This window comes from Crocodylus siamensis, chromosome 11 (assembly GCF_052110815.1).
Source record: "Crocodylus siamensis isolate JL-2025a chromosome 11, ASM5211081v1, whole genome shotgun sequence".
NCBI classification, from domain to species: Eukaryota; Metazoa; Chordata; order Crocodylia; family Crocodylidae; genus Crocodylus; species Crocodylus siamensis.
In genome coordinates, this window is record NC_143405.1 from 40,927,213 (window position 1) to 40,953,370 (window position 26,158).

General features: G+C 48.7%; 1 protein-coding gene across 5 annotated transcripts in view; it reads right to left on the minus strand.

Annotated features, from left to right (window-relative positions):
• Positions 1-26,158, minus strand: part of CARD19 (caspase recruitment domain family member 19) — an 82,031-nt gene that overhangs the window by 8,455 nt on the left and 47,418 nt on the right. For 4 of the 5 annotated variants that reach the window (XM_090022109.1, XM_090022111.1, XM_090022112.1 and 1 more), the window contains 3 exons: positions 13,335-13,488; positions 3,200-3,259; positions 1,399-1,470 (listed from right to left, as the gene is read on the minus strand). In XM_090022109.1, coding sequence (XP_089878235.1) covers positions 1,399-1,470; positions 3,200-3,259; positions 13,335-13,488 — 286 coding nt within the window. The remainder of the gene's footprint in view (positions 1-1,398; positions 1,471-3,199; positions 3,260-13,334; positions 13,489-26,158) is intronic. The other variant, XM_090022108.1, reaches the window with a different exon arrangement.

Here is a 26,158-nt window from a genome sequence, read left to right on the forward strand (position 1 = left end):
AAATTAAGTTAAATGTTTTGGGTTAACCTAAAAATGAAACCTTTTTTTCTCCTTTTTTTCTTTTTGGTTTTTCAGTAAAGTCAAAAAATCAACCTTTGTTTTACCTGAACAAAATGTCTTTCCTGAGTCTTTACTTTGTCACCAAACTAAAAAAGTCTCTTCTTTTCCCAGGTGTGTTCCTAATGTTTATTCATGAATCAAGAAAAGGTACATGGGGACAGGGAGAATACCTCAAAAACCTACTTTTATGTGCAAATGCTTGCAGACCACTAAATTAAAAAAGGCTCTTCTCTATATAATTGAGGTATAGGTATCGATCAGATGCTGGAAGGTCTGAGGCAGAGGACATCCATTAATCATTCAAGTAGTCCATTGATTACCATTGCACTACCCATGTAAGAAGCAGCTTGAGGATCAGCCCCCAGAAGATCTTACCTGTATTCCTCATGCATAATTCCCTGTGATGGAAATGGGTTACATCTGTGTGTGAAGGGAGTGCAGGACCCAGGCCTACATTCTCATAGCACCTAGCTATTTTTGCATCCTACACCAACTGTACAGATCTGACCAGCCTGTAGTTTATTTCTGAGTAACACTGTTTTAATGGTTATTTTGAGAAGACAATTTTCACAGACTATTAAGAATAAGTTGAAATAAAGGTTGTTTCACATACTACCACCTCAATCATTTATGGCTGGCCTGAGCCTAGAAACCCATCAGAGGAGTGCGTGGTAAAGGTACACCAGCTCCTATAGCCAAAAGCACACAAGGAGTGCTGTGCTTGGCATTTTACATTTGGTTGTTTCTAATGCTCCAGCTCAAATATTATCATTCAAGATGTACAGTTATCCACAAAGAGTGTCTTTCATGCAAAAGGCTCTTACACCCACTAAACATGCACCACCTCCTTCCTACAATGGAACCTCTTCCACAATTAAGCACAGGAGCCACTTAATAGTGAATATTTTAGAATCAGAAATGAGAAGAATATCTTTGCTTCTCATGATCAGTCACTGAAAGTACCAGCACCAGATAGACTGCTATTAGCACCTTAAAGCATTTAAAAAAATGTTCCACTTTGGAGCCAGAAGATTTTGGATCTGTTCTGGCATTGACCTTCTCCTCACTGAGAGAAATTCACATGACTATGGTTTAGATAAAATAAAAAGTGCCCCTATTTCTGGGATCTTCCGTAAGCAATCCATGAGCTCTTTTTTACTTATAACCTAGCATTCTCGAAGTCCAGGCTGTATCCCAACCTCATTAAAGAATGACGACCCCTTAGACTAACTCTGTTATATAAGCAGCCTTTGTTCATGTTACACAGAGAGCTCTCCAAAATGCATTTGGTGACTGAAAATAAAAACACCCATCCCAAACAGCTTCAGAGCAGATTACCTGAGTTACAGCAATACATGAATAATGCGAATCCTGCAGCAACACTAAAACAGGCAAGGAAGAACATGGGACCTAGTGAAGACAAAGGAGAAGAGACTGTATTAAAACAGAACAGAGGATTGAAAGCTTAACTCATCAGAATTAATGAATCATTGTTATTACCATGCATGGCTAAGATTATTCAAATGAAGTTAGCACAATCATAATTATGCATATTCTGTACCTAATGTACTATAAAATACCATTACTATACTCTATTATAATTAATTTGTATTTCATTTACTCTGACATCACTGCTGTTAGAGCTTCTCATCTTCTAATTAGGTCCCTCATTTTAAGTTCTTATTAAGCTGTAAGTGAGGTTTCTCTAGAGTGTTTTATACTCATAAAAGGTCTACTCTGCAACAACATCCTGAAAGATGTATAAAAGCAAAAAAGTGAGAACCAGAATGTGATACCTTCCCATGCAGTCAGTAACACTTAACTCTACAAGTAGTTCCATTGATGTTCATGAGCTACCTGTAGGTAAGGCGCTATTCAATGAGAACAATTATGCCCCAAATAAGTAGTATTTTCCACAACATTTTGTTTTCGTTTCTATACTTTGTACTCTTTGTCATACTCTTATCCTTGCTCCCCAACAAAGCATACTGCTCATTACAGGTCCTGTCCTGCTGTGCTCTAGTCAAAAAGCTTATTCTGACTTCAGTTACCATGACTTTTTAAAGATTTTATTCTATGTGAGGACCGTGTGATTAAACCTGGTGAAAATAATTCAGCCAAAAATGCAGAACAAACACCAGCCATTGGTTAAATTGTTCAGATTCAGAGCACAGGAGCAGGGAGATTATCCAGCAGGGGAGCCATTTGGGTGCTGAGCTGGGCTGATGATTCTGCATAGCCTTGATCCAACCCTAAATTTTAAGCTTTTTAAAACATAGTTAACCTAGTTACATTTCTAAATGAAATGTAATTTCAAAAAGAAAAAGTTAAAGACTTCATTTGAACTTTTCTGAATTTTTCCCACTTTTTTCAGCTAAAACCGTTCACAAATTTGTGAATATTTTCCCCTTCTCCCAACACTACCATTTTCACCAAATTAATTAAAAATCATGCCTTTTTCAAGTATGGGCATGGAGGGCCTGAATCCACTGAGCATCCACCAGGCCAAACAGCAGTGCACGGATGCATGTCGTGCTGTTCTGAATATATGACCTCCAGAATTAAAACCTGTGCAGCTGCCTTGGCATGTTGCTGCAAGCAGGATAAGTGGCTCTGCCATTCAGCAGTACTAATTCACCTATTACAGCACTGTACTAACATGGCTACATTACTTGCTGGTCAGGAAACAGGCATATGGAGCAGTGCTGCAGCCTGGTGTGATGAATTTGAAGGGCAGATATGTCCCAAGTGAGGCAAATGTAAGGATTTGAATAGCCCTCAATAAACAATGTTAAAGTTCTCAATTACTTATTTACTGCCAGGAACTCAGTGAGGGTCTGCCAAGAATCCAAGCAACATTTGTAAAAGCATAGAAAGTGAGGGGGAGGGGGAAGAGGAGCACGCAGGAAATTGAAGACTAGTTAAAAAAATAATGCAATCAAAAAAATTTTGAAATAAATATTGCCTAAACTCTACCATTGTGAATGCTATGGCACTAGTCTGATTGGCAGAATAAGATCACCCCCAATAAACCACTTATAATTACAATAAGGATATGAGAGAACATAAATTAACTTATAAAACAGACTACATCTGAAAGTGTCATTCCATCCAATGGTAGTGTATGTATTTTATTTACCCCTGTCATTTAGAATATATTGCTCCTTGTCAGTGTCTATCCCTGTGGAATCTGTGGTTTCTAGGAATAAAAGTAACACACCAAGAGTTAGTAGGAAACTCAAGCCAACACACTTGTGTATCAATCATGCAAAATCAAGAGAAAAGCATGTAATACCACTTCTCAGAGAAATACTCAGTTTCACATGAAAAATTCCTGCCCCCTTTCTCCCTCAAAGGTGTGTCACTGCCGCAGTTCAATTAGGGAGAGTATTAAAGACATACTTCACAATTATCATTTGAACACAGCCAAAAAGATTTGTGACTATACACTGTTCATCCAGCTACGATCTCAATCATGTGCATAGATTTAAGCATCTATTAGGACTTTAGGGCTAATTGTCAAAACAATACACGTTTAAATTTACACATGGAAAATGCCTTGCTGGATAGAGGGCAAAAAAATAACCCAGCCAGACTGTTCTGTACTCTCTTCTGTTCAATATGAGTAGATCTGTTGATGCCCATAGATGTGCTCTATTCGAGAAAGAATGGCCCTACATTACAAAGGCTTTCATACTGGGACAAACTTTAAATCACAAAAGCTTTTGGGAACTATGAAACCTTTTAGTGTTTGAACAAGGACTAACTCCTATCCTGCTTCTTGCCCTACAGTCGAAGCATTGAGTTCTGCTTGTGTGTCAAACACAAAAAAACCCATCTCCCAGGTAACACACTATGCTCTATAACATCAGACACCAAACTGTGCTGTCACATACAGACAGATGCAACTATCACTGAAGTCATTGAGTGCTATGTTAAAATTTGGTGCAGGTGATTTGTCCATAGATCAGTATTTTCTGTAAAAAAAAAGCTTGCGGGCTGGATTTCCTCTCTACCCCATGCCCAATAATTAGGGACCTACCAAATTTGAGGGAGCTGCCCTCCTATTTTGTAGGCAGAACGCGGGGCCTGGCAGCCATTTCATTGGGGGAGTGCATCACCCCTCCCATACCTCTGATTGGCTGGGGGCAGTGGCCCCACCCCTCATCACTGATTGGCTATGAGGGATGTCCATCCTGCAGCCCTGCCCCTTGTTGCCAAATGATGGAGGGGGTGAGGCCAACATGACAGGCAGCCCTCAAAGCCAATCAACAGCAAAGGGTGGGAGTAGCAGCCCCAGTTACCCCTCTGGGAAGCCAGCATTTTATTTTACTTAAGTTTGCTTTTTATTCCAGAGATTTCATGAGCAATGTCAGATTTCTTGGAATACATGAAATCTGGGAAATTGTGAATTTAGTAGGTCCCTACCAATAATTCATAGTTTCATAGTTTCTAGGGTCGGAAGGGACCTGAGCAGATCATTGAGTCCAACCCCCTGCCATGGCAGGAAAGAGTACTGGGGTTAAACGACCCCAGCAAGGTGTACACCTAGCCTCCTCTTAAAGACCCCCAGGGTAGGAGCCTGCATCACTTCTCTTGGAAGTTGGTTCCAGACCCTAGCCGCCCTGACCGTGAAGTAGCGCCTCCTGATATCTAACCTAAAGCTGCCCTCTGCCAGCTTGTGACCGTTATTCCTGGTCACTCCTGGCGGTGCTCGGGAGAACAGGGACTCCCCCAGTGCCTGCTGGTCCCCTCTGACTAGTTTGTAACAGGCCACTAGATCCCCCCTCAGCCTTCTCTTGTGGAGGCTGAACAGGTTCAGGTCCCGTCTCCTCTCCTCGTAGAGCCTGCCCTGCTCCCCCTGATCATGTGAGTGGCCCTCCTCTGGACCCTCTCCATGTTGTCCACATCCCTCTTGAAGTGTGGTGCCCAGAACTGGATGCAGTACTCCAGCTGTGGCCTGACCAGTGTCGCATAGAGGGGGAGGATCACCTCCTTGGATCTGCTTTAGATGCATCTGTGGATGCATGCCAAGGTGCGGTTGGCCTTCCTGACTGCCTCCCCACACTGCCAGCCCATGTTCATTTTGGCATCAATGACGACTCCAAGAACCTTTTCTGCCTCTGAACTAACAAGAAGGGAGTTCCCTAGCCCGTAGGTATGGTGCTGGTTCTTCCTCCCCACCTTGCACTTGTCAGTGTTGAAACCCATCCTATTCTCATCCGCCCACCCCTGTAACCTGCCTAGGTCCGACTGCAGCCTATTCCTCCCTTCTAGCATGCCCACATCCCCCCGCATCTTAGTGTCATCAGCAAATTTGAACAGGGTGCTTTTTACCCCCTCGTCCAAGTCACTGAAGAAGATTTTGAACAGTGCGGGCCCAAGGACCAAGCCCTGGGGGACCCCACTGCCCACATCCCTCCAGCTCGAAAATGACCCATCCACTACCACTCTCTGGGTGCGGCCCTCCAGCCAGTTGGCGACCCATTTGACTTTGTAGGTGTCAATGCCACAGTCCCCCAGTTTCTTAATGAGAACAGGGTAAGGGACGGCGTCAAAGGCCTTCTGAAAGTCCAGGAAGACTATGTCCACTGCTACCCCTGCATCTAAGGATTTGGTGATCTGGTTGTAGAAGGCCACCAGGTTGGTCTGACAGGACCTGCCGCTAATGAACCCATGTTGGTTGCCCCTAAGCATGATCTCCCCTGCTGGCCCATCGTGGACATGTGCCAGGATAATTCTCTCAAAAACCTTGCCCAGGACTGAGGTAAGGCTAACTGACCTATAGTTTCCTGGGTCCTCCTTCCTCCCCTTTTTGAAGATGGGAACCACACTGGCCCTCTTCTAGTCCTCTGGCCCCACACCACAGCACCACAAGAGCTCGTAAAGCCGTGCCAGGGGTCCCGCAATGACCTTAGCCAATTCCCTCAGTACTTGGGGGGTGGAGATAGTCCAGACCAGCTGATTTGAATACATGCAGTCCTTCCAAAAGTTCCCTGACTAGTTCCTTACTAACCCTTGGTTTAGGTGCTCCTCCCCTGGGGTTTAAGGGGGGCCCAGAGCGGGGGTGACTGTTCCGGTCCATGCTCAAGAAAATGGAGGCAAAGAAATAGTTAAATATGTTGGCTTTGTTGTCTGGTGTGATGACCAAATTTCCTAGCTTGTCCTGCAGGGGCCCCACATTACCCAGAACCTTCTTTTTGCCCCCTATGTATTTAGAAAAGGACTTCTTGTTGTCCTTGATCCGAAAAGGAAAAGCCATGTGCTTAATTTACAGAACTTCTCAGTTTGCCACAGTGTGAAAGCCACTTTCTGTCACCAGTCGGAGAATCTCTATTTAACATATGTGTCTCAGAATCTAACAACTAACATGGGAAATCCAGTGTTAACCTTTCCAAATTTCACTTTCAGGATGGGCGGACCCAGCAGTCAGGAAAGGATGGGACAGGAGACAAAGACATCAGGAAGCCAGTCACCTGGCTAGGTACCCAGTTTCACTAGAACTGGCCAGGCCTCTATTTCTACATTGGACATGTGGCTACCTTCTCAGCTGTCAATATGTCATTACCCAGAGCACAAGTAGTTGCAGAGTCTGCAACTCTGTACCTGGGCAGAAGGCAATATAGCTGCCTTAGGAAGGGGATACTCCTTCAAGGCAAACCTAGACCCCAGTGAATGCCCAGACCCAGCAGGTTCCTTACTGCAAAGGCACCAGGCCCAATGAATATTTGCTCTACAGGGGAAACTGCTTTACTAAAAATATTTTATTATCCCTGAAAGTAGCTTTTTAATCAAAATAATTTTTTCTTTCACTTTTTTGTGAGTTCCACATTTGGCTACATGGCAGGACTTTATATGAGAGAAGTTGAAACTTTTATTTTATTGATTTTCCTTTCTCATGCACTGCTAATTCTGGGCCACATTACCCTATTCTCTGGGAAGATGAGTGAGCACTCTCTTCCAAACTGAGCCCCCCATAGGGGATCCTGTTAGTTCTGTCTTCATTGATCCTAGCTTGAGGACGATTGTCTTCCACAGTGAGGTGTCTTTTGCCTGGAATGACAGAAGCACCGACTGAAATATGGAACCCTATACAGCACTGATTGAACTGAACCATTTTGCTAGGGAACAGGAGAGGGGCTGAGGAGGAGAGCACTGGAAACCCTTTGTCAATCCCTTAATAACTGGAGAGGCTGGTAGCCTGCTGGTTTTGATGGATGGCCTGCCTGCCAGCTGCACATGTAGCACTCCCTGCATGTTCCCTCCCCTCCTGCCCCAGAAAAGACACAAGGAGCACTCCACAAAAAGAACCCTAATGTATTTCGAATCCAAAAATCCCTCTCTGAGGAGGACCTGGCTTTATAGTCTTCTACTCTGGTCAGCACTAAGAAGAATGCAAATGTAGCATTCTGTGATATTGTTCCCATTCTCAGACTCAAAGACAATTATATGTCATGTATCTTAGCACCCTCTAGTGGGAATTCTGAGACACAACCAAATATTTAGCTTTAAATTAATTTAGTGGGACAGGAAGAATTTATCTTTAAAAACTGCAAGAATGCTTTGGAGGTTGTCTAAATCTACACAACCATGCACTTGGTTTAATAAGGGACAAAACCCACAAAATGCCTTGCCTCTCATAAAATACCTCTGAAATTTAAACCAGTTCTTCTTTAAAAGCTTAATTTTGAGAAAATATTTGACCACACGCAAACCTGTGAATGCACTGCAGGTTGCAGTTCTGCCTTGTTACCCTACTGCTTCTGTCAGTGCTGCCATTACACTCTTTCTGGGTGTTCATAACCTTATTTGATTTCCGGTCCATCTGAATTTAAAGAAAAATTCTCATGTTGGGAATTCCATTTCTTTCTTCATATTTGCAAAGCCAGAACTCAAATCTGCAAACCCTCAGCATGTGCTACTTTTTATAGGACAATTATTTCAGAATAAAGTTACATGTGTGTTTAAAGGCATGAAGTATCAGGTATATTGTATTTAAATAACTTACATTTACTTCAATGAGGCATAAAAAGAATATGCTTATTTTAGCTGCTTTAATTTAAAAAGGAGCTTGTTTTAAAGAATATAACCTTTTCTGGCCTATTACAGTAAAAGCTGTGTTTTCTGGCATGAGTGGGGTAAGGGGTGCCAGTTATATAAAAATTCCAGTTACTTGAGATCAGGGGGCCAGGTATGGCCAGATGTGGGGCGGGGGGGAAGGGGTTTTCAGCTGGATGCAGGGGTGGGGTGGGGCATGTGGAGCAGCAGCAGCGAGCTTCCCCCACCACTATCCCTACGTCCAGCCATGCAGCTGGAAATTCCAGTTAATAGGGTGTCCCATTTACTTGAATGCTGGGAGGAGAGATTGATGTCATATATCTTGACTTCAAAAAAGCCTTTGATCTGGTATCCCACGATCACCTCTTGGCCAAACTGGCCGGTTGTGGCTTTGGCTCCACCACGATCCGCTGGCTGGCAAACTGGCTCCGTGGTCGGACCCAGAGGGTTCTAATCGATGGCAGTCACTCATCGTGGTGCCCTGTGACCAGTGGGGTCCTTCAAGGCTCTGTCCTGGGACCCATCCTGTTCAACATCTTCATTAATGATGTGGACATTGGAGTCAGAAGCGGACTGGCGAAGTTCGCCGATGACACCAAACTTTGGGGAAAAGCATCCACGTCATAAGATAGGCGGGTGGTCCAGGCTGACCTGGACAAGCTCAGCAAATGGGCAGACAAGAACCTCATGGTGTTTAACACCGAAAAATGCAAGGTTCTCCACCTTGGGAGGAAAAACCTGCAGCATCCTTATAGGCTCGGCAGTGCTACGTTGGTTAGCACTACAGAAGAAAGAGACTTGGTGGTCATCATTGACCACAAGATGAACATGAGCCTCCAATGCGATGCTGCGGCTAGTAAAGCGATCAAAACGCTGGCGTGCATCCATAGATGCTTCTCGAGCAAATCCCGGGACATCATTCTCCCCTTGTACTTGGTCTTGGTGAGGCTGCAGCTGGAGTACTGCATCCAGTTTTCGGCGCCGCAATTCAAAAAGGATGTGGAGAAGCTTGAGAGAGTCCAGAGGAGAGCCACGCGCATGATCAGAGGTCAGGAAAACAGATCTTACGATGACAGGCTGAGAGCCATGGAACTCTTTAGCCTGGAAAAGCGTAGGCTCAGGGGTGATCTGATGGTCACCTATAAGTTTATCAGGGGTGACCACCAGGATCTGGGGGAACGTCTGTTCACCAGAGCGCCCCAAGGGATGACGAGGTCGAACGGTCACAAACTCCTGCAAGACCGTTTCAGGCTGGACATAAGGAAGAATTTCTTTACTGTCCGAGCCCCCAAGGTCTGGAACAGTCTGCCAGCGGAGGTGGTTCAAGCACCTACATTGAACACCTTCAAGAGTAAATTGGATGCTTATCTTGCTGGGATCCTATGACCCCAGCTGACTTCCTGCCCTTTGGGCAGGGGGCTGGACTCGATGATCTCCCGAGGTCCCTTCCAGCCCTAATGTCTATGAAATCTATGAAATCTATGAAACACAGCTTTTACTGCAGTTACAATAAAAAAGAGCACTGTAATTATGTAGTATTTCACAAATACTCATCAATTAATCCTAAATGATGAATAGTCACTTCAACTATCTTACCCACTGGTTCTCAACCTTTTTAGACTCAAATCACCCCTGAATAATCTTGAGGCACCCCTGGATAGACTCAAGAAACCCCCAAGAAAAATGCCAGCTCTTAGTTTTCACTTTTTTTACTACAGAAAAATAATAGAGCAGCTTTTCTGTTGCAAACAACTCAAAAAGACTACAACTAGGGATTTCTATTTGAAATCTCTGGATTTATTTGTGAATCTTGGTTGTAAACCTAACAGTATACCCCACAGCACCCTCAAAAGGATCTTGTGGCACCCTAGTTGAGAATCACCGATCTAACTGCTAAGCAGCAGTGTATACATAAACACTCTCACCGCTTTCACAGTAAATTACTTCCTCATTGGGTTAGAACAAAGAAACTGCAGTAAATGAATGCATAGTTATTAATTAACCCAGAGATCTTAATCATACTAAGCATTTCAAAGACAGAGCAGAGTCTGCAACAGAACAGAAATATAATACTTTGTGACTTGCTAGGAGTCCCTTTGGATCACACACATCCAACTAAAGCTGTCTTGGGATTGTTTTGCATAACATTAGACATGCAAAGTGCGTTCTCTTTAGTTCCCTGGATGCATCAGCATCATTGTGTTTTACATTCTTCAAAATTTTCACAGCTCAACCTGCTATGCTCAGATTTCATGTCAGATAGCCTGACCGCACTACATCTATGTCTGAGAAATGTCAGGGTAAACTTTCACAAGGTTCCTTAAGGCACATCTATCCTTCTGTCACTGTTCTAACTTCTAACCTGTAGCTTGTGTAGAATGATGTAAGCTAGTACTAAATGAAATAGCTCAAGTACTGATAGTCACTGTGCTGTGCTGTGCCATCATGGAGCTGTTTGGGCTGATGACCTGAGTGTTTATTCAGCTACTCAGGCTGGTGCCATAGCATTTGCTAAACTCTACGCAGCTGTGGCTATACTTTATTGGTATCCCAACTTAAACCTTAAAGATAGCTCAGGTTTCTCTACTCAGACTGAAGTTGGGCAATGTAGACAAAGGCTAGGTCCCATTTTCAGAACTACTTAAGGGTGCTTGTATATGCCACAGGGGTTTAATTTGGTTTAGTTCTCCCTAAATTGAAACAGTGGATTTTTAAAAATGTACTGTTTCCACCATTTCAGTTTAGGAAGAATTAAACTGAACTTAACCCCCATGGCATGTACACAAGGGTGGAGGCCCAATCCTTACCTGCCTCTCTGGCAACAGCAGGGGGAGGGAGGAGGCAACAAGTTGTCAGCAGGCTGAGTGGTCCCTGTGCTGTGCAGGGGCCTGGTGCTTCCCTCTGTGGTGGAGGTCGCAGTGGCGCCCCCCAGGTAGCACCTGCCCACTGGTCCCTGGCCTGGGTGGTCGCAGGTGGCACCACAGCCACAGAGGAAAGCACCGGAGGGAAGCACCAGTACTCCTGCAGCCGTGGAGGGAAGAACCAGGCCCCTGTGCAGCTCAGGCAGGCTCCAAGAGAAAAAATAAATCATCGGGCTCCTCATGCTCTTTTTTTTTTATTTCAGTTGAGCCTGCCTGCCTGCACGGGCTGCTGTGGCTGGGTGTGCTGATGGTGGGAGAAGGCAGCGGGGACTGTGCACGGGGCTCTGGAAGCCTGCCAAGCCCTGAGCACATTGGATTCCAGTGCTCCAGTAGCAAACTTAAACACCGTGGAAGTGTCTTATTTTGCTACGTTCCAAAATCATTTAAAATGGAATATACTGCTGAGCGTGCAAACAGTAATGCCATTAAAGTGGTGCAAAAGGGCATTTAAGCTGCTTTAAAGGTCAATTTTGTGGCATGTACAAAGGCCCTAAGACACTTAAAAACCACCTAACTGAAGTCAAAGGGACTTGGCCCCAAGTCATTACCACAGCCTGGACAGGTAACTCCATGTTACTCTTTCTGATGCTCTTTCAGCTAAAGTGATAGATTTTTTTGAGATTCAAATTTGATTCAAGTGCCTACCCAGCAGGGACAGCTTCTACAAGGTGCATATCATATCAAAGGCACTGACTCAAAGCTAAAGAGATGACTACTGATGTGCTGAATTGGGACTGAAGTAAGCCTGGGCCCAAGCCAAAGCTCACATCCAAACACTCCAACTGTGCCTAGAGCTTCATCTAACTCTGCAGTTCGGGTATTTCCACAGAGATGGCAGTCTGGGGTTACTGAGATGAGGCTCTTTTCAAATCGATATGGGCTCATACTTCAGTGCGCATGGATAGTGTATTGAATAATAAGATGCTACCTGAAGACTGAGGGTGCGATAGTTTAAAATAATTTACCCATATCATTCTTCCTTTACAACAGTGATGTTCAACCCCCAGCCCACAGGCCAGATCCAGCCTGCAGAGCTGTGTCATCCAGACCATGGGACTGAAATTTGGCAGTGGGGGATTGGTGGCAGCATTAATTGCTGCTGCTCTGCTGCTAGATTTCTGGCCCTGTAGGGTACCCTGCAGGTAACATAACCTACACGCTAGTTTGGGTGGGCACTCAGTGAGGCCAGCACGTGGCTCACAGACCGATCCTACACTGGCATGGCCGGAAGGTTGGGCACCACTACTCTAGAACATTTTTCATTACATTTCCATTAAAAACAGAGTCTGATTTTTTTGCCTATTATTCTGATGTTTGACTTTAATGATGTCAGTCTCAGGGATCTGACCACAGAGAATTAATGATGTCAAAATCAGGAATCTGACCAAAAGCCCTGCTGCGGTGCTACTCAGAACTACATGGCAGATGAACAGAGCAGCATCAATACTGTCAGGTACTTTGTGGTGGCTTTTTAATATTCAGTCCCATTGTACCTCTATTAATCTAATTACAAAAGTCTGCCCTCAAGATACGCAAATGGTTTCAATGTACTGAACATATTTCATATCTCTCTTGGAACATATTCTCTCCTTTTTCCCATTCACTGGACACAGTGAGTATTATTATTCTAGACTGGCAAATCAGACAGCATATTTTTCCTTTTAGAAGCAAGCTGCTTTACACTATTGAAAATGAAAGGAGCTAAGGCCTTGACCCCACAAAAACACTTCAGTGTGTAACTGCCTCTCTGAGAAGGTTATGAACCAAAGTAATTAACACTGCAGTTTGCCATTGCAAGTGCCTATGAAATAGGTATCATCTAATATTTGTGTGGAGTAAAGTGAAAAGCCAAATTTCAGAACTGCCTTGATTTTGTTAACTTGTGCAACAAACTTGATATTAATTAACAATGTCTCTTATTTACTGCAAGTAAAAATAAATGCGAGAAAATACGCATTAAAGCAAATTGATGAAGAAAATGGTGCAGTTCTCAAAAAGAAAACAAATCAGATTTTGAGTTATTTAACTACATTGTGTATTTTGGGCATGAGTTACATTATAAGCACAGAAACTGAAGTTTCAAAGCTGTCAAAGATTTGGATATCCAATTCCAACCACGAGTAGTGAGAACTGTGCACCCAAATACATGTGGTGGCTCTAAAAACCTCAGTCTGCAAGAAGAGACCTTCCACCCCGAAAAGGGCATTTATTTCCTCACAAAAAGCTAGCAGGGTACCTGCAAAATCAGATTTTGCAGTGCATTGATTCAGAGAAGCCAAAATCATCCCAACTTACTTATGATTTTCCTGCTTGGCAAGTCATTATACACCTGTTCAGCATTGATCTGTAAAGCTCTGTAAAACTCTTGACAATGCTTGTCTCCTTTATTTTGCAAGTGCTTTATCAGGTCTGACAAACGACTATGAAGTAATGTCTTTGGATTTCTGAACTGGAAGAGAAAAAGCACTTATTAAAACCAAGATTACAATAGCAATAATGCAGCATTCTAGTAGTTACTACAAGACTTTTACAATATATAAGAGTGAAAGTATCTGTCAGTACTTGACCATTCTAGGAAACAAAAATAATCCAGACCTGAAATGTCAACATCCACATTTTGAACCTGCTGATTTAAACTGAGTTCAAGTACATATAGTTCTGATATCTGATCAATAGAGTTCACACTGTAAGAAAAATAGCTGATGTTCAGCATTTCCCAAGAGTCTGTGATAGCAAGGAACTAATCTATTGTAAAGGACTAAATAGAAATATTTTGGTGCCACTGGTCAATAAATATTTCTCTTCTGACAATGTCTTACTAAACTGAACAGCGAAGAATAAGGACCGATATGTTAAGTAACAGCCAACTGCCCATCAAGAATAACTGGGGGGACAGAGTCCTGCCACCCACCACCCCAAGCTACTGCCACCTCCCAGGAGCTGGCGGAGGTGGGGAGCTTGCCTCTGTCCCCTCTGCCAGCACCCCACGCCGCTGCTGCCTCCAGTGCTGCTGGCCTCACTCCCCCCGCTCTGGCCCTGCTCCGCCACCTCTGAGAAGCAGGGCTGCTGGGGTGAGGCCAGCAGCATTGGTCTCGCCCCCCTGCTCCGTCATCTCAGTCCCTGCCATCATGGTGGCACTCCGCCATGCCGCTGCTGCCTTTTGTCCATAATGCCCTTGGAGCACTCTTATTGGTTGTTTCAGTAACCAGAGTGCTCCAACAGTATTACGGACAGACAGACAGACAGGCTACACCCTTTATTATATTAGAAATTTCTCATGTTTTTTACAATTTTGATGTGCTGAGGTAGAAATTCACTTAAATTCGTTATTTATATTGCTGTTGTTTTCCTCAGAGACTTTTTGGTAGCTTGCTGTCTTAGGGCATGTCCCCCTGAGTGGAAACATGCATTTCCCCAGGGACAAACAGCAGCGGCACAATATGTCCTGCTGCTAGTTGTCTCCAGGAAACTCCTGTGCACACACGCTCTGGTGTGCCACATGTTGCCCCGCATGGGGTAGGCTGAGGCCAGCAGGAAAACACCTTACCTGTATCCTGGGGCGTTCTAGGGGCTGCAGCCACAGTGATCCTGCAACAGGGAGCCCAGTGCTGCCGCCATGTGCACCGCCTCATTATTTTTAGGCAAGGGGTTTTTGACACTCGGATCTCCCAGTGTCAAATCCCTCCCCCACCCCTGCAAATTAGCAGCACCTGGAATGCCTGCATATGTGGCATGCGCAATGTGTGGCACCACAGACAGATCTGCAATGCTGCATACTGCAAGTTCATGCTTATCTGGACATACCCTTAGGAGGTATGCTATCAAGATAAAAATATTTCTAGCAATTTGTCCATTGAGCCCAGGGACCCCCAGGACCTCCCAGCGGGACCCCAACCCAGACCTCCAGCACAGCTAGAGGTAGGTGGGGCCCGCAGCAGGGAGGAAGGGACCCCAACCCCAGACAGCTGTGAGGCAGCTGAGTCCGAGCCGGGGAGGGACAGGCCCCCCCACCCTACCCCCAGCTCCTACTTGGCCCAGCGCCCAGGGAGCAATGCAACCAGGCCCACCTAGCGCATGAGCTAGAGGAAGGGGGGGCACTCACCTGTCCCCTTCTTCCGTAGGGCAGGGACCCCCAAGCCCCTAGAGCAGTACAGCCCTGTCAGCAAGCCCTTCTGTGCACGTGCACAGTTTAAAAAGGGCCCAGTGATGGCTTAGCCACAGTTTGTCCCCAGCTCCAGTGAGACGCACAGGCCCGTGAGACCAGGTCACAAAATCCGTAGATGCAGGGGTAACAATGGACATAGTCTTTCTGAACTTTCGGAAGGCCTTCGACACTGTCTCTCACCCCATTCTCATTAAAAAAATGGGGGACTGTGGTGTCAACACCCACACAATCAAATGGGTCGCCAACTAGCTGGAGGGCTGCACCCAGAGAGTGGTGGTGGATAGGTCATTTTCAACCTGGAGGGATGTGGGCAGTGGGGTCCCCCAGGGCTCCTACCCTGGGGGTTTCATAGTTTCATAGTTAGTAGGGTTGGAAGGGACCTGAGCAGATCATCAAGTCCGACCCCCTGCCACGGCAGAAAAGAGTACTGGGGTCAAACAACCCCAGCAAGGTGATTGTCTAGCCTTGTTTTAAAGACCCCCCAAGGTAGGAGCCAGCACTGCTTCTCTTGGAAGTTGGTTCCAGATCCTAGCCGCCCTGACAGTGAAGTAGCACCTCCTGATGTCTAGTCTGAATTTACCCTCTGCCAGCTTGTGACTGTTATTCCTGGTCACTCTTAGTAGTGCTTGGGGGAACAGGGACTCCCCCAGTACCTGCTGGTCCCCTCTGACTAGTTTGTAACAGGCCACTAGATCCCCCCTCAGCTTTCTCTTGTGAAGGCTGAACAGGTTCAGGTCCTGTAGCCTCTCCTCGTAGGGCCTGCCCTGCTGCCCCCGATCATGTGGGTGGCCCTCCTCTGGACCCTCTCCATGTTGTCCACATCCCTCCTAAAGTGCGGTACCCAGAACTGGACTCAGTACTCCAGCTGTGGCCTGACCAGTGCCACATAGACGGGGAGGATCACCTCCTTTGGACCCGCTTGAGATGCACCTGTGGATGCATGACAAGGTGCGGCTGGCCTTCCTGACTGCATCCCCACACTGCTGGCCCATGTTCATCTTGGAGTCATTGATGACCCCCAGATCCTTTTCTGCCTCTGCACTGACGAGAAGGGAGTTCCTCAGCCTGTAGGTATGGTGCTGGTTTTTCCTCCCCAGGTGCAGCACCTTGCACTTGTCGCTTGTAGAACCCCATCCTATTTTCATCCGCCCACCCCTGTAACCTGTCTAGGTCCGATTGTAGCCTATTCCTTCCTTTTAGTGTGCCCACATCTTAGTGTCATCAGCAAATTTGAACAGGGTGCTTTTTACACCCTCGTCCAAGTCACTGATGAAGATGTTGAACAGTGCAGGCCTGAGGACCGAGCCCTGAGGGACCCCACTGTCCACATCCCTCCAGGTTGAAAATGACGCGTCCACCACCACTCTCTGGGTGCAGCCCTCCAGCCAGTTGGCGACCCATTTGATTGTGTGGGTATTGACACCACAGTCCCCTAGTTTCTTAATGACAATGGGGTGAGAGACAGTGTCGAAGGCCTTCCAGAAATCCAGAAAGACTATGTCCACTGCTACCCCTGCATCTAAGGATTTGGTGACCTGGTCGTAGAAGGCCACCAGGTTGGTCTGACAGGATCTGCCTTTAATGAACCCATGTTGGTTGCCCCTAAGCATAATCTCCCCTGCTGACCCCTCATGGACATGTGCCAGAATAATTCTCTCAAAAAGCTTGCCCATGATTGAGATAAGACTAACTGGCCTATAAAGTATTTAAGACAAGGCTACATGAACATCTTGTTGGGGTCATTTGACCCCAGTACTTTTTCCTGCCAAGGCAGGGGGTCGGACTTGATGATCTGCTCAGGTCCCTTCCGACCCTACAAACTATGAAACTATGGACGCCTGTTGCACCCTCATTGAGCCCAGGGACCTCAGGACCCCCCAGCAGGACCCCAACCTGGACCTCCACCATAGTCAGAGGTAGGTGGAGCCCGCGGCAGGGAGAGAGGGACCCCAACCCTAGACAGCTGCGGGGCAGCTGTGTCTGAGCTGGGGAGGGACATGTACCCCCCCCAGGTCCTACTTCACCCAGCCCCCAGGGAGCCATGCGACCGGAGTCTTGTGAACAGGTTGCACAAACAGGCACGCTTGTCTGCCTGGCATGTGAGTTAGCATGGGAGTTTGCGCAGGAGGGTGAGCGGGAGGGCCCGCAGCCCTGCCTGTAAGCCCCTACTTTAGGTAGTCACAGTTAGCCAGACTAGCACCAGTAAAACGTGGATGGGCATGTGCCGCAACCCGAGGGTCTCCTCGAGGGCTGAGGCCCCCCCACTCTGGCACCTCAGAGGCCTCCACCCAAACGGAGCCCATGGTTCCGGGCTCCATACCCACACGGCCCCAGCTCTCGGCTCCAAGGACTGCCTGTCAGTTTTTCAGGCTCTGGGGTCTGGGAGCATGGCCACCTCCCCTTGTGAGGTCTGCTCTCTTCTGGCGTCTCTGGCATGCCAGCTGGAGGAGCTCTAGGCTGCAGTCCGGAGACTGTGTGCCATCAGGGATGGCGAGCGGGACATAAGACTCCTACTACCAGGCCCTTCATCCCCTAGAGGCAGATGGTAGACCACAGTTGCCTTCCAGGACAAGGGAGGACTCGGGGACCTCCCATGCTGTCCAGCCAAGGAGTTGGACCAAGATTGTCAAGGGCCCCAAGGCCCGCTACACCAAGGTCCCTGCCCTGCTGGAGCTTTGCAACAGGTATGAACTGCTTGCAGCCCCAGTAGAGCCTGCTGAGCTGCCAGCTCTGGTAGACAGCACAGGCTCAACTATAGCTACCTCCCTGACTCTCCCTAAGACAAAACGCAAAGTGTTTGTCATGGGAGACTCCATCCTGAGGGGAACTGAGGGGGCAATCTGCTGCCCTGACCCCTTAGCCTGAGACGTCTGCTGCTTCCTGGGAGCCCGAATCCGAGACATTGCAGAGAAGATCCCTGAACTCCTCCAGCCCACTGACCATTTGGGAGCAGAGCTAAAGTGTCTGGGGGAGCAGGTGGTGTTTTCTTTGATCCTCCCAGTCTTGGGCTACGGGCGGAGGAGGGAGAGGAGGATTGAGGTAGTGAACCAAAGCCTGTAGTGCTGGTGTCATCGGGATGGCTTTGGCTTCCATGACCACAGTCTGCTCTTTGGTAACAAAGGCATCAAGCTGCTGGGAAGGGATGGCCTCCACCTCTCTCCACTGGGGAGGAGGATCTTCTCAGCCAGGCTGGCTGACCTGCTCCACCAGGCTTTAAACTGAGCCTGCCGGGGAGTGGGGGGGGACTACCACCACTGCTGGCCTACTGAGCAACCCTTGCAAAGCCAGCAGGTCAAGGCACTTAAGGCAGCCCACCCCTGCCCCAGCCACGGAGCAAGCTGTGGGCAAGGCGAGGGCCCCTAAAGGGATACTTGTGTGCCTATACACAAATGCCAGGAGCTTGGGGAATAAACAGGAGAAACGTCCTCCTGCTTAACACAAATAATTACGATGTCACAGGGATAACAGACCTGGTGGGACTCCACCCATGACTGGACCACAGGTATAGATGGCTATACCCTGTACAGGAGGGATCAAGTGGACAAAAGGGGCAGGGGGTGTAGCTCTCTATGTCAAGGAAAGCTACGCGTCCCTGCAAGCCGACATTGACACTCAGGGTAGACAACTGGAGACCCTCTGGGTTAAAATCTATAGGGAACAGGGGACACAACAGTGGGAGTCTATCACAGACCTCCTACCCAGGAGCAAGAGCTTGACCAGGAGTTCACCAGGGGATTGACTGAAGCTGTGCGCTCCCAGTGCATGGTTGTCATGGGAGACTTCAACTATCCTGTCATCTTGTGGGAAGAGCGCTTAGCCAAATCAGAGCAGTTACAAAGCTTTCTGTCATGCGTGGATGAGCCATACCTGACACAAGAAGTCAATGGGCTGACAAGAGGTAAAGCACTGCTTGACCTGGTACTGGCTATGGGGGATGACCTAATGGGCGACCTAACGATCGAAGGGAAGCTGGGTGACAGTGATCATGAGCTGATTACCTTCACCATCCGCCATTATGCTGGCAACTCAGTCAGCAATACAGAAGTCCTTGACTTCAGGAAAGCTGACTTTGATAAGCTCAGGAGGCTTGTTGAAGAGGCCCTCAGGGACCACGACCCAAAAGGGAGGGGAGTTCAGGATGAGTGGTTGCTCCTCAAGGGAGCGATCCTTGATGCACAAGCTAAGTCTATTCTGTCTCGGAGGAAAGGCAGCAAAAGGGCACAGCAGCCCCCTGGGCTCTGCTTGGAACTAGTGGACCTCCTGCGTCTAAAAAGAAACACCTACAAAGGATGGAGGACTAGATCCATCTCCAAGAAGGAATATTCTGCACTGATCAGCACCTGCAGGGAGCAAACCAGGAAAGCCAAGGCTGCGACTGAACTCCAACTAGCTACAAGTATTAAAGACAATAAAAAGTCCTTTTTTAGATATGTGCGGAGCAAAAGGAAAACCAAGGGCAACACCAGACCCCTGCTAAACCAGATGGGACAACTGACAACTGATGCCCAGGACAAAGCCAACTTGCTAAATGGGTACTTTGCATCAGTTTTTCACCAGCCCCAAGGGGCATCCCTGCCCATTACAGGAACGGCTGGGTGAGGGTGATTCCTTACCCTCCATCAATGCTGACCTCATGAAGGCACACCTTGGGAAGCTGGATACCTTCAAGTCAGCCAGCCCTGACAGCTTATACCAAGGGTACTCAAGGAGCTGGCTAGCATCATAGCCCAGCCCCTGGCACAGATCCTTGAGAGCTCCTGGTGCTCTGGTGTAGTGCCCAAGGACTGGAAGAAAGCTCATGTCATGCCTATCTTCAAGAAAGGGAGGAAAGTGGATCTGGCAAACTACAGGCCCATCAGCCTGACCTCTATTCTGGGGAAGGTCTTAGAAAAGATTATCAAAGAGGCCATTCTTAACAGACTGACTGATGGCAGCATCCTGAGGGATAGCCAGCACGGGTTTGTTGCAGGTGGGTTTTGCTTGACCAATTTTATCTCCTTTTATGACCAGGTGACCTATCACCTGGACAAAGGAGAGGAGATTGATGTCGTATATCTTGACTTTAGAAAAGCCTTCTATCTGTTATCCCATGATCACCTCTTGGCAAAATTGGCCAACTGCGGCCTCGGGTCCACCACTATCCGGTGGCTCCTTGGTCGGACCCAGAGGATGGTTGTTGACAGAAGTCAATTGTCATGGTGCCCTGTGACCAGTGGGGTCCCTCAAGGCTCTGTCCTTGGGCCAACACTATTCAATGTCTTCATTAATGATGTGGATATTGGTGTCAGAAGCAGACCAGTGAAGTTTGTCGATAATACCAAACTCTGGGGTAAAGCATCCACACCTGAGGATAGGAAGGTGATCCAGGCTGACCTTGATGACCTCAGAAATGGGCGGACAAGAACCTGATGGTGTTTAACATTGAAAAATGCAAGGTTCTCCACCTTGGGAAGAAAAACCCACAGCATGCTTACAGGCTCAGCAGTGCTATGCTGGCTAGCACTACAGATGAAAAGGACTTGGGGGTCATCATTGACCACAAGATGAACATGAGCCTTCAACGCGATGCTGTGGCCAGTAAAGCGACCAAAACACTGGCTTGCATCCATAGAAGCTTCTCAAGCAAATCCCAGGACGTCATTCTCCTGTTGTACTTGGCCTTGGTGAGGCTGCAGCTGGAGTACTGCATCCAGTTTTGGGCTCCGCAATTCAAAAAGGATGTGGAGAAGCTTCAGAGAGTCCAGAGAAGAGCCAGGCGCATGATCAGAGTTCAGGAAAACAGACCTTATGACAAGAGGCTGAGAGCCATGGGGCTCTTTAGCCTGGAAAAGCGCAGGCTCAGGGGTGACCTGGTGGCTGCCTATAAGTTTATCGGGGTGCTCACCAGGATCTGGGGGAACATCTATTCACCAGAGTGCCCCAGGGGATGATGTGGTCAAATGGTCACAAACTCCTTCAGGACCATTTCAGGCTGGACATAAGGAAGAACTGCTTTACAGTCTGAGCACGCAAGGTCTGGAATAGACTGCACCTACTTTGAACACCTTCAAGAGTAAATTGGATGCTTATCTTCCTATGACCCCAGCTGACTTCCTGTCCTTTGGGCAGGGGGCTGGACTCGATGATCTTCCAAGGTCCCTTCCAGCCCTAATGTCTCTGAAATCTATGAAATCTAGCAGTGCATTTTTTTTAAATTGAAACCAGATTTTTAAGAAAAGATGAATTTAAATAGAAAATTAGACAAAATGAAGCACTTTTTTGCATGGGGAAAAAGTATATTCTAAGTAACTCTGCTTACATCCAAATGGACTGGTATTTCTCAGCTTGCTCCAAAACTGTCAATCTTGCTATAAAAAATGCTGATACATTTTCTCACCTTTGAAAATCATGGTGTGATGGTCTGAGGAACCTAGCTATGACTTACACATGCTGACTTTATTAAATAAATAAATAATGTGATGCCCACGTCTGGGAAAACAGAGGGTTGTTAAACCTTCACGTGGGAGGACTGTGTGACAATGGGTTGGCCAGGTTCTCGCTCAGAGACCCGAAGTGTTAACCTGTGACCTCTGGGCTCCCAGTCTGGGCACCACCCCGCATCACTCTCCTGCTGCTGCCACTAGGGTCCCTGAACTCCTCCAGATTCTGCTTCTTGCTCCTGTTCCAGTGTGGCACAGTGCAGCAGGGGGCACCTGCTGTGCAATGTGGTGGGGGGTAGGGGGTCCACATGAAGCAGTGCAGCATACAGCCCACATGGGATGTAGCCAAGGGGTATGCAGCCCCTAGCCACTCAGAAGTTGCACAGAGCCCTGCCCTAGGTGAAGCCAGTTTTCTCCTATTTGGTTATATGGGTCTTGGATATTGGATGAACTCCAAACAGGAGAATAAAGGGATCAGAGGCTAATGCTAAATACTGCAGTATCTGAAAGACTTACAGACTACAAAGAGGAAACTGCAGAGAAAAGAAAACTTGAACAGAGAAATGTGTGTAGTATCATAGTAGAGGGATCCTTTTAAATGATGGAATCACCTGAGGGAGAGGGGAACTAGCTATCATGAAGAAGGATAGGGATAAACACCATGATTTTAAGGCAGAACCATTTGCAGAAGAGTAAACTATGTTCAATGAATGGTGAAGAAACTGAGGAGGGGAAAACATGTATAGGTGTATTATCTAGATCAGGACAACCCACCTTCCAGGCTGCCAGGGGCCACAGACCCAGGGGCTGCAAGCCACACAGGGTGCATGCCACATACATAGGCAGTTGTTCCACCCACCCCCAGGAGCCCTGCTTCTCCCTCCCCTGGCCACATGTGCCATGTGAGCAACCCTTACTCCAGCGGTTCCCAACTTTGGGGTTGCAACAATAAAAAATGGGGTCACAAAGACATTCAACAGTGTCATAGATTCATAGATTGTAAGGCCAGAAGGCACCTTGGAAGATCATTGGGTGCAGTCCCCTGCACCAAGCAGGAAAAATAATGGGGTCAGGTGACCTCTGTAAGGGCGCACCGGCATTTGCACTGGCGTTTGCATAAGAAGGACGCGTGGTAGCGGCCCAGAAGCGAGCCTTCAACAGGTGAGAAAAGTTGACTCACAGCTCCGCAGACATGGTATGGACGCAAGGCACAGCTGCTAGGGGCCCTGCCCTGGCGGAGCCACCTGCCCTGGGCTCTTCTGTGGCCTCCACCCAGATGGAGCTCATGGTAGGGTCAGCAGCTCCTTTGCCCCCCCTCTGTGGGGGCGGCACAGTGGGGCCTCAGCAGCCAGTGGAAGCAGGGGGTCTGGTGGTTCCCTTGCCTGTCCCTCCTTTGCCCGACTTTGGGCTCTGGAGGAGCAGGTGAGGGAGCTCCAGGCTGAGGTGAGCAGGCTATGGGGAATCAGGGCTGCAGAGGATGAAACTGACTCCTATTTCTGTTCACTGCAGGACCACTCGTCTAGTGTACAGACCACCCAGGAGACACGTTCAACAGAGGAGTGGCAGAAGGTATCCACCAGAACCAGGGCTGCTCGGGCTAGCGTTGTAAAGGCTCCCCAGGTACAACTGGGGAACAGATACAAGGCCCTGGCAGCCCTGGTGGAGAAGGACGAAGGGGATGCCTCCAGCGGGGTGGTGCCACTCCATGCATGACACAGACGGCGCAGAATGGGTGCATCATGAGGAAGAAACGCTGGATCCTCGTCATTGGGGATTCCATCCTAAGGAGAATGGAGGGTCCCATCTGTTGGCCCAACCCCATGGCACGAGACGCCTGCTACATGCTGGGGCCTAGGGTTCATGATATCACAGAGAGGATCCCAGCCTACATTTGACCCTTAGACCACTACCCCATGGTTCTTAGCCATGTGGGGACAAATGACAGCCAGAGGCAACCCAGATCACATCATGAAGGACTCTGAGACCCTGGGGGCCAAGCTCAAGGAGACGGGGGCACAGGTGGTATTCTCCTCTATTCTCCCAGTGAGTAGATGCGGACGGCGACACAAGGCCTGCATTGGCGAGGTCAACCGATGGTTATGGAGTCGGTGCTACCAAGCAGGCCTCGGGTTCCTGGATAATGACCCATACTTTCGCGCAGGGGGCTTGCTTGGGTGGGATGGGCTACACCTCTCCCCTAAAGGCAAGCGTGTCTTCTCTTCCAGGTTGGCTGATCTCATGCAGCATACTTTAAACTAGCTTTGACAGGGGATAGGGCTACAGGAAGACTTGAAGACAACTCCCAACCAAGACAGGTGATGTGTACAAGGAGTACCCAGGTAAGTGACAGGGACCCAGATAGTCCTGGGAATTGGGGGGTGGCACACACACCAATTCATGGCCTTAAATGCCTCTACACCAATGCTCATAGTATGGGGAATAAGCAGGCGGAACTCGCCTCCGGATAGCAAGTTCAAACCCGGACATAGTAGGGCTCACAGAAACCTGGTGGGATTTATCCCATGACTGGGCACTTAACATAGGGGCTACAGACTATACAGGTGGAATAGAATGGGGAGGAAAAGCAGGGGTGTGGCACTCTACATCAAGGAGGAATACACATCCTCAACTAGCAGGATGGGGTTGGAAGAAGGGCAGGCTGAAGTGCTCTGGGTCAGGATACAGGGGGGTCGTGGGGAAAGGGAGTTAACGGTGGGGACTTACTACAGACCTCCCAACCAAGGGGAAGAGCTGGACCACAAATTCTCGGGTCAGCTTACGGAGGCACTTAAGGAAAGGGATGTAGTTGTCATGGGTGATCTAAATTACCTGGACATCTGTTGGGAGGAGCAGTCAGCCAAGTCTGACCGCTCACGAAGGTTACCTGCCGAGATACAGGGCTTCCACTTAACCCAGGAGGTGCACAGTCCCACCAAGGGAAATGCCCTGCTGGACCTGGTTCTGGCCACAGGTTGCAACGGTGGGCGGATGAGAATAGGATGGGGTTTAACACTGATAAGTGCAAGGTATTGCACATGGGGAGGAAGAACCGGCACCACACTTACAGGTTGGGGAACTCCCCTCTTGCCAGCACGGAGACGGAAAAGGATCTTGGAGTCGTCATTGACTCCACGATGAACATGGGCCGGCAGTGTGGGGAGGCAGTCAAGAAGGCCAACCGTACCCTCTCATGCATCCACAGATGCATCTCGAGCAGGTCCAGGGAGGTGATCCTCCCCCTCTATGCGGCACTGGTCAGGCCGCAGCTGGAGTACTGCGTCCAGTTCTGGGCGCCACACTTCAAGAGGGACGTGGACGATATGGAAAGAGTCCAGAGGAGGGCCACTCGTATGATCAGGGGTCAGCAGGGCAGGCCTTATGAGGAGAGGCTACGGGACCTGAACCTGTTTAGCCTCCACAAGAGAAGGTTAAGGGGGGGACCTTGTGGCCTGCTACAAACTGGTCAGGGGGGATCAGCGGGTATTGGGGGAGTCCCTGTTCCCCCATGCGCTGCCAGGAGTGACCAGGAATAACGGTCACAAGCTGGCGGAGGGTAGGTTTAGATTAGATATTAGGAGGCGCTACTTCACAGTCAGGGCGGCTAGGGCCTGGAACCGGCTTCCAGGGGAAGTGGTGCAGGCTCCTAGCCTGGGGATTTTTAAAAGGCAGTTAGATAAGCACCTTGCCGGGGTCATCTGACCCCGGTGCTCTTTCCTGCCAAGGCAGGGGGTCGGACTAGATGATCTACCTAGGTCCCTTCCGACTCTAGCTACTATGATACTGTAAGGATTGGGGGTGTACCACGTACCGTGGGACCCCGAACCCTGGATGTCCCCTGGAGAGGAGGGGTACTCAGTGGACCGTCCCGCTTCACCGCTCTCGCCTGCCACGACTTGATGGAAATTATGGGGTTCACCCGTGCCGGGAAGCTGGCGGTCCACGTGGGGTACGGTACCTTCAAAGTCCAGGGGTCCTGAGGGCTCCTCCTCCCCTACACCCTCGCCCGGTCCTCCGGGTTGAGCCTCCGTGAGGGGCTCCCTTGGTAGAGTCCCCGTCCGGTGGGAAAGGGGGGGGCCTTCCCCGGCCGGACCCTCACCGGTGTTCCCGCGGCACCTAGTCCCCCTGGCGCCGCTGGCTCCTAAGGTCTGGGGTTATCCCAACCCCCGTACGTCTGTCTCCCGCCAAGCGGGGTTTCCACGGCCGGCCTTCCCCGCCCACGGGTCGTCCTGCGCGACCACGTGTCCCGCAGTCTCTGCAGAAGGGTGCCCCCGTCGGTGGCCCCCTTCCCGGTTGCCCCCGGGGTCTGCGTTACCTTCGGGACCTCGCGGCCTCCTGCCGCTGCTGCCTCCGCAGTCTCCTGCGCCGCTGGTCCGTCTGGGGTCGTGTGGGGCTTCGCCGCCCTCCGGGACGCCGCCGCTGCCTCTTGCCGCGCGGCTCCCGGCTCCGTCTCTGCCGGCTGCTCTGCGGTCAGCCTCTGATGCGGGGCTCCCGACTCCGCCTCCGCCAGCTGCTCCGCTGCCGGCCTCCGCCGCGAT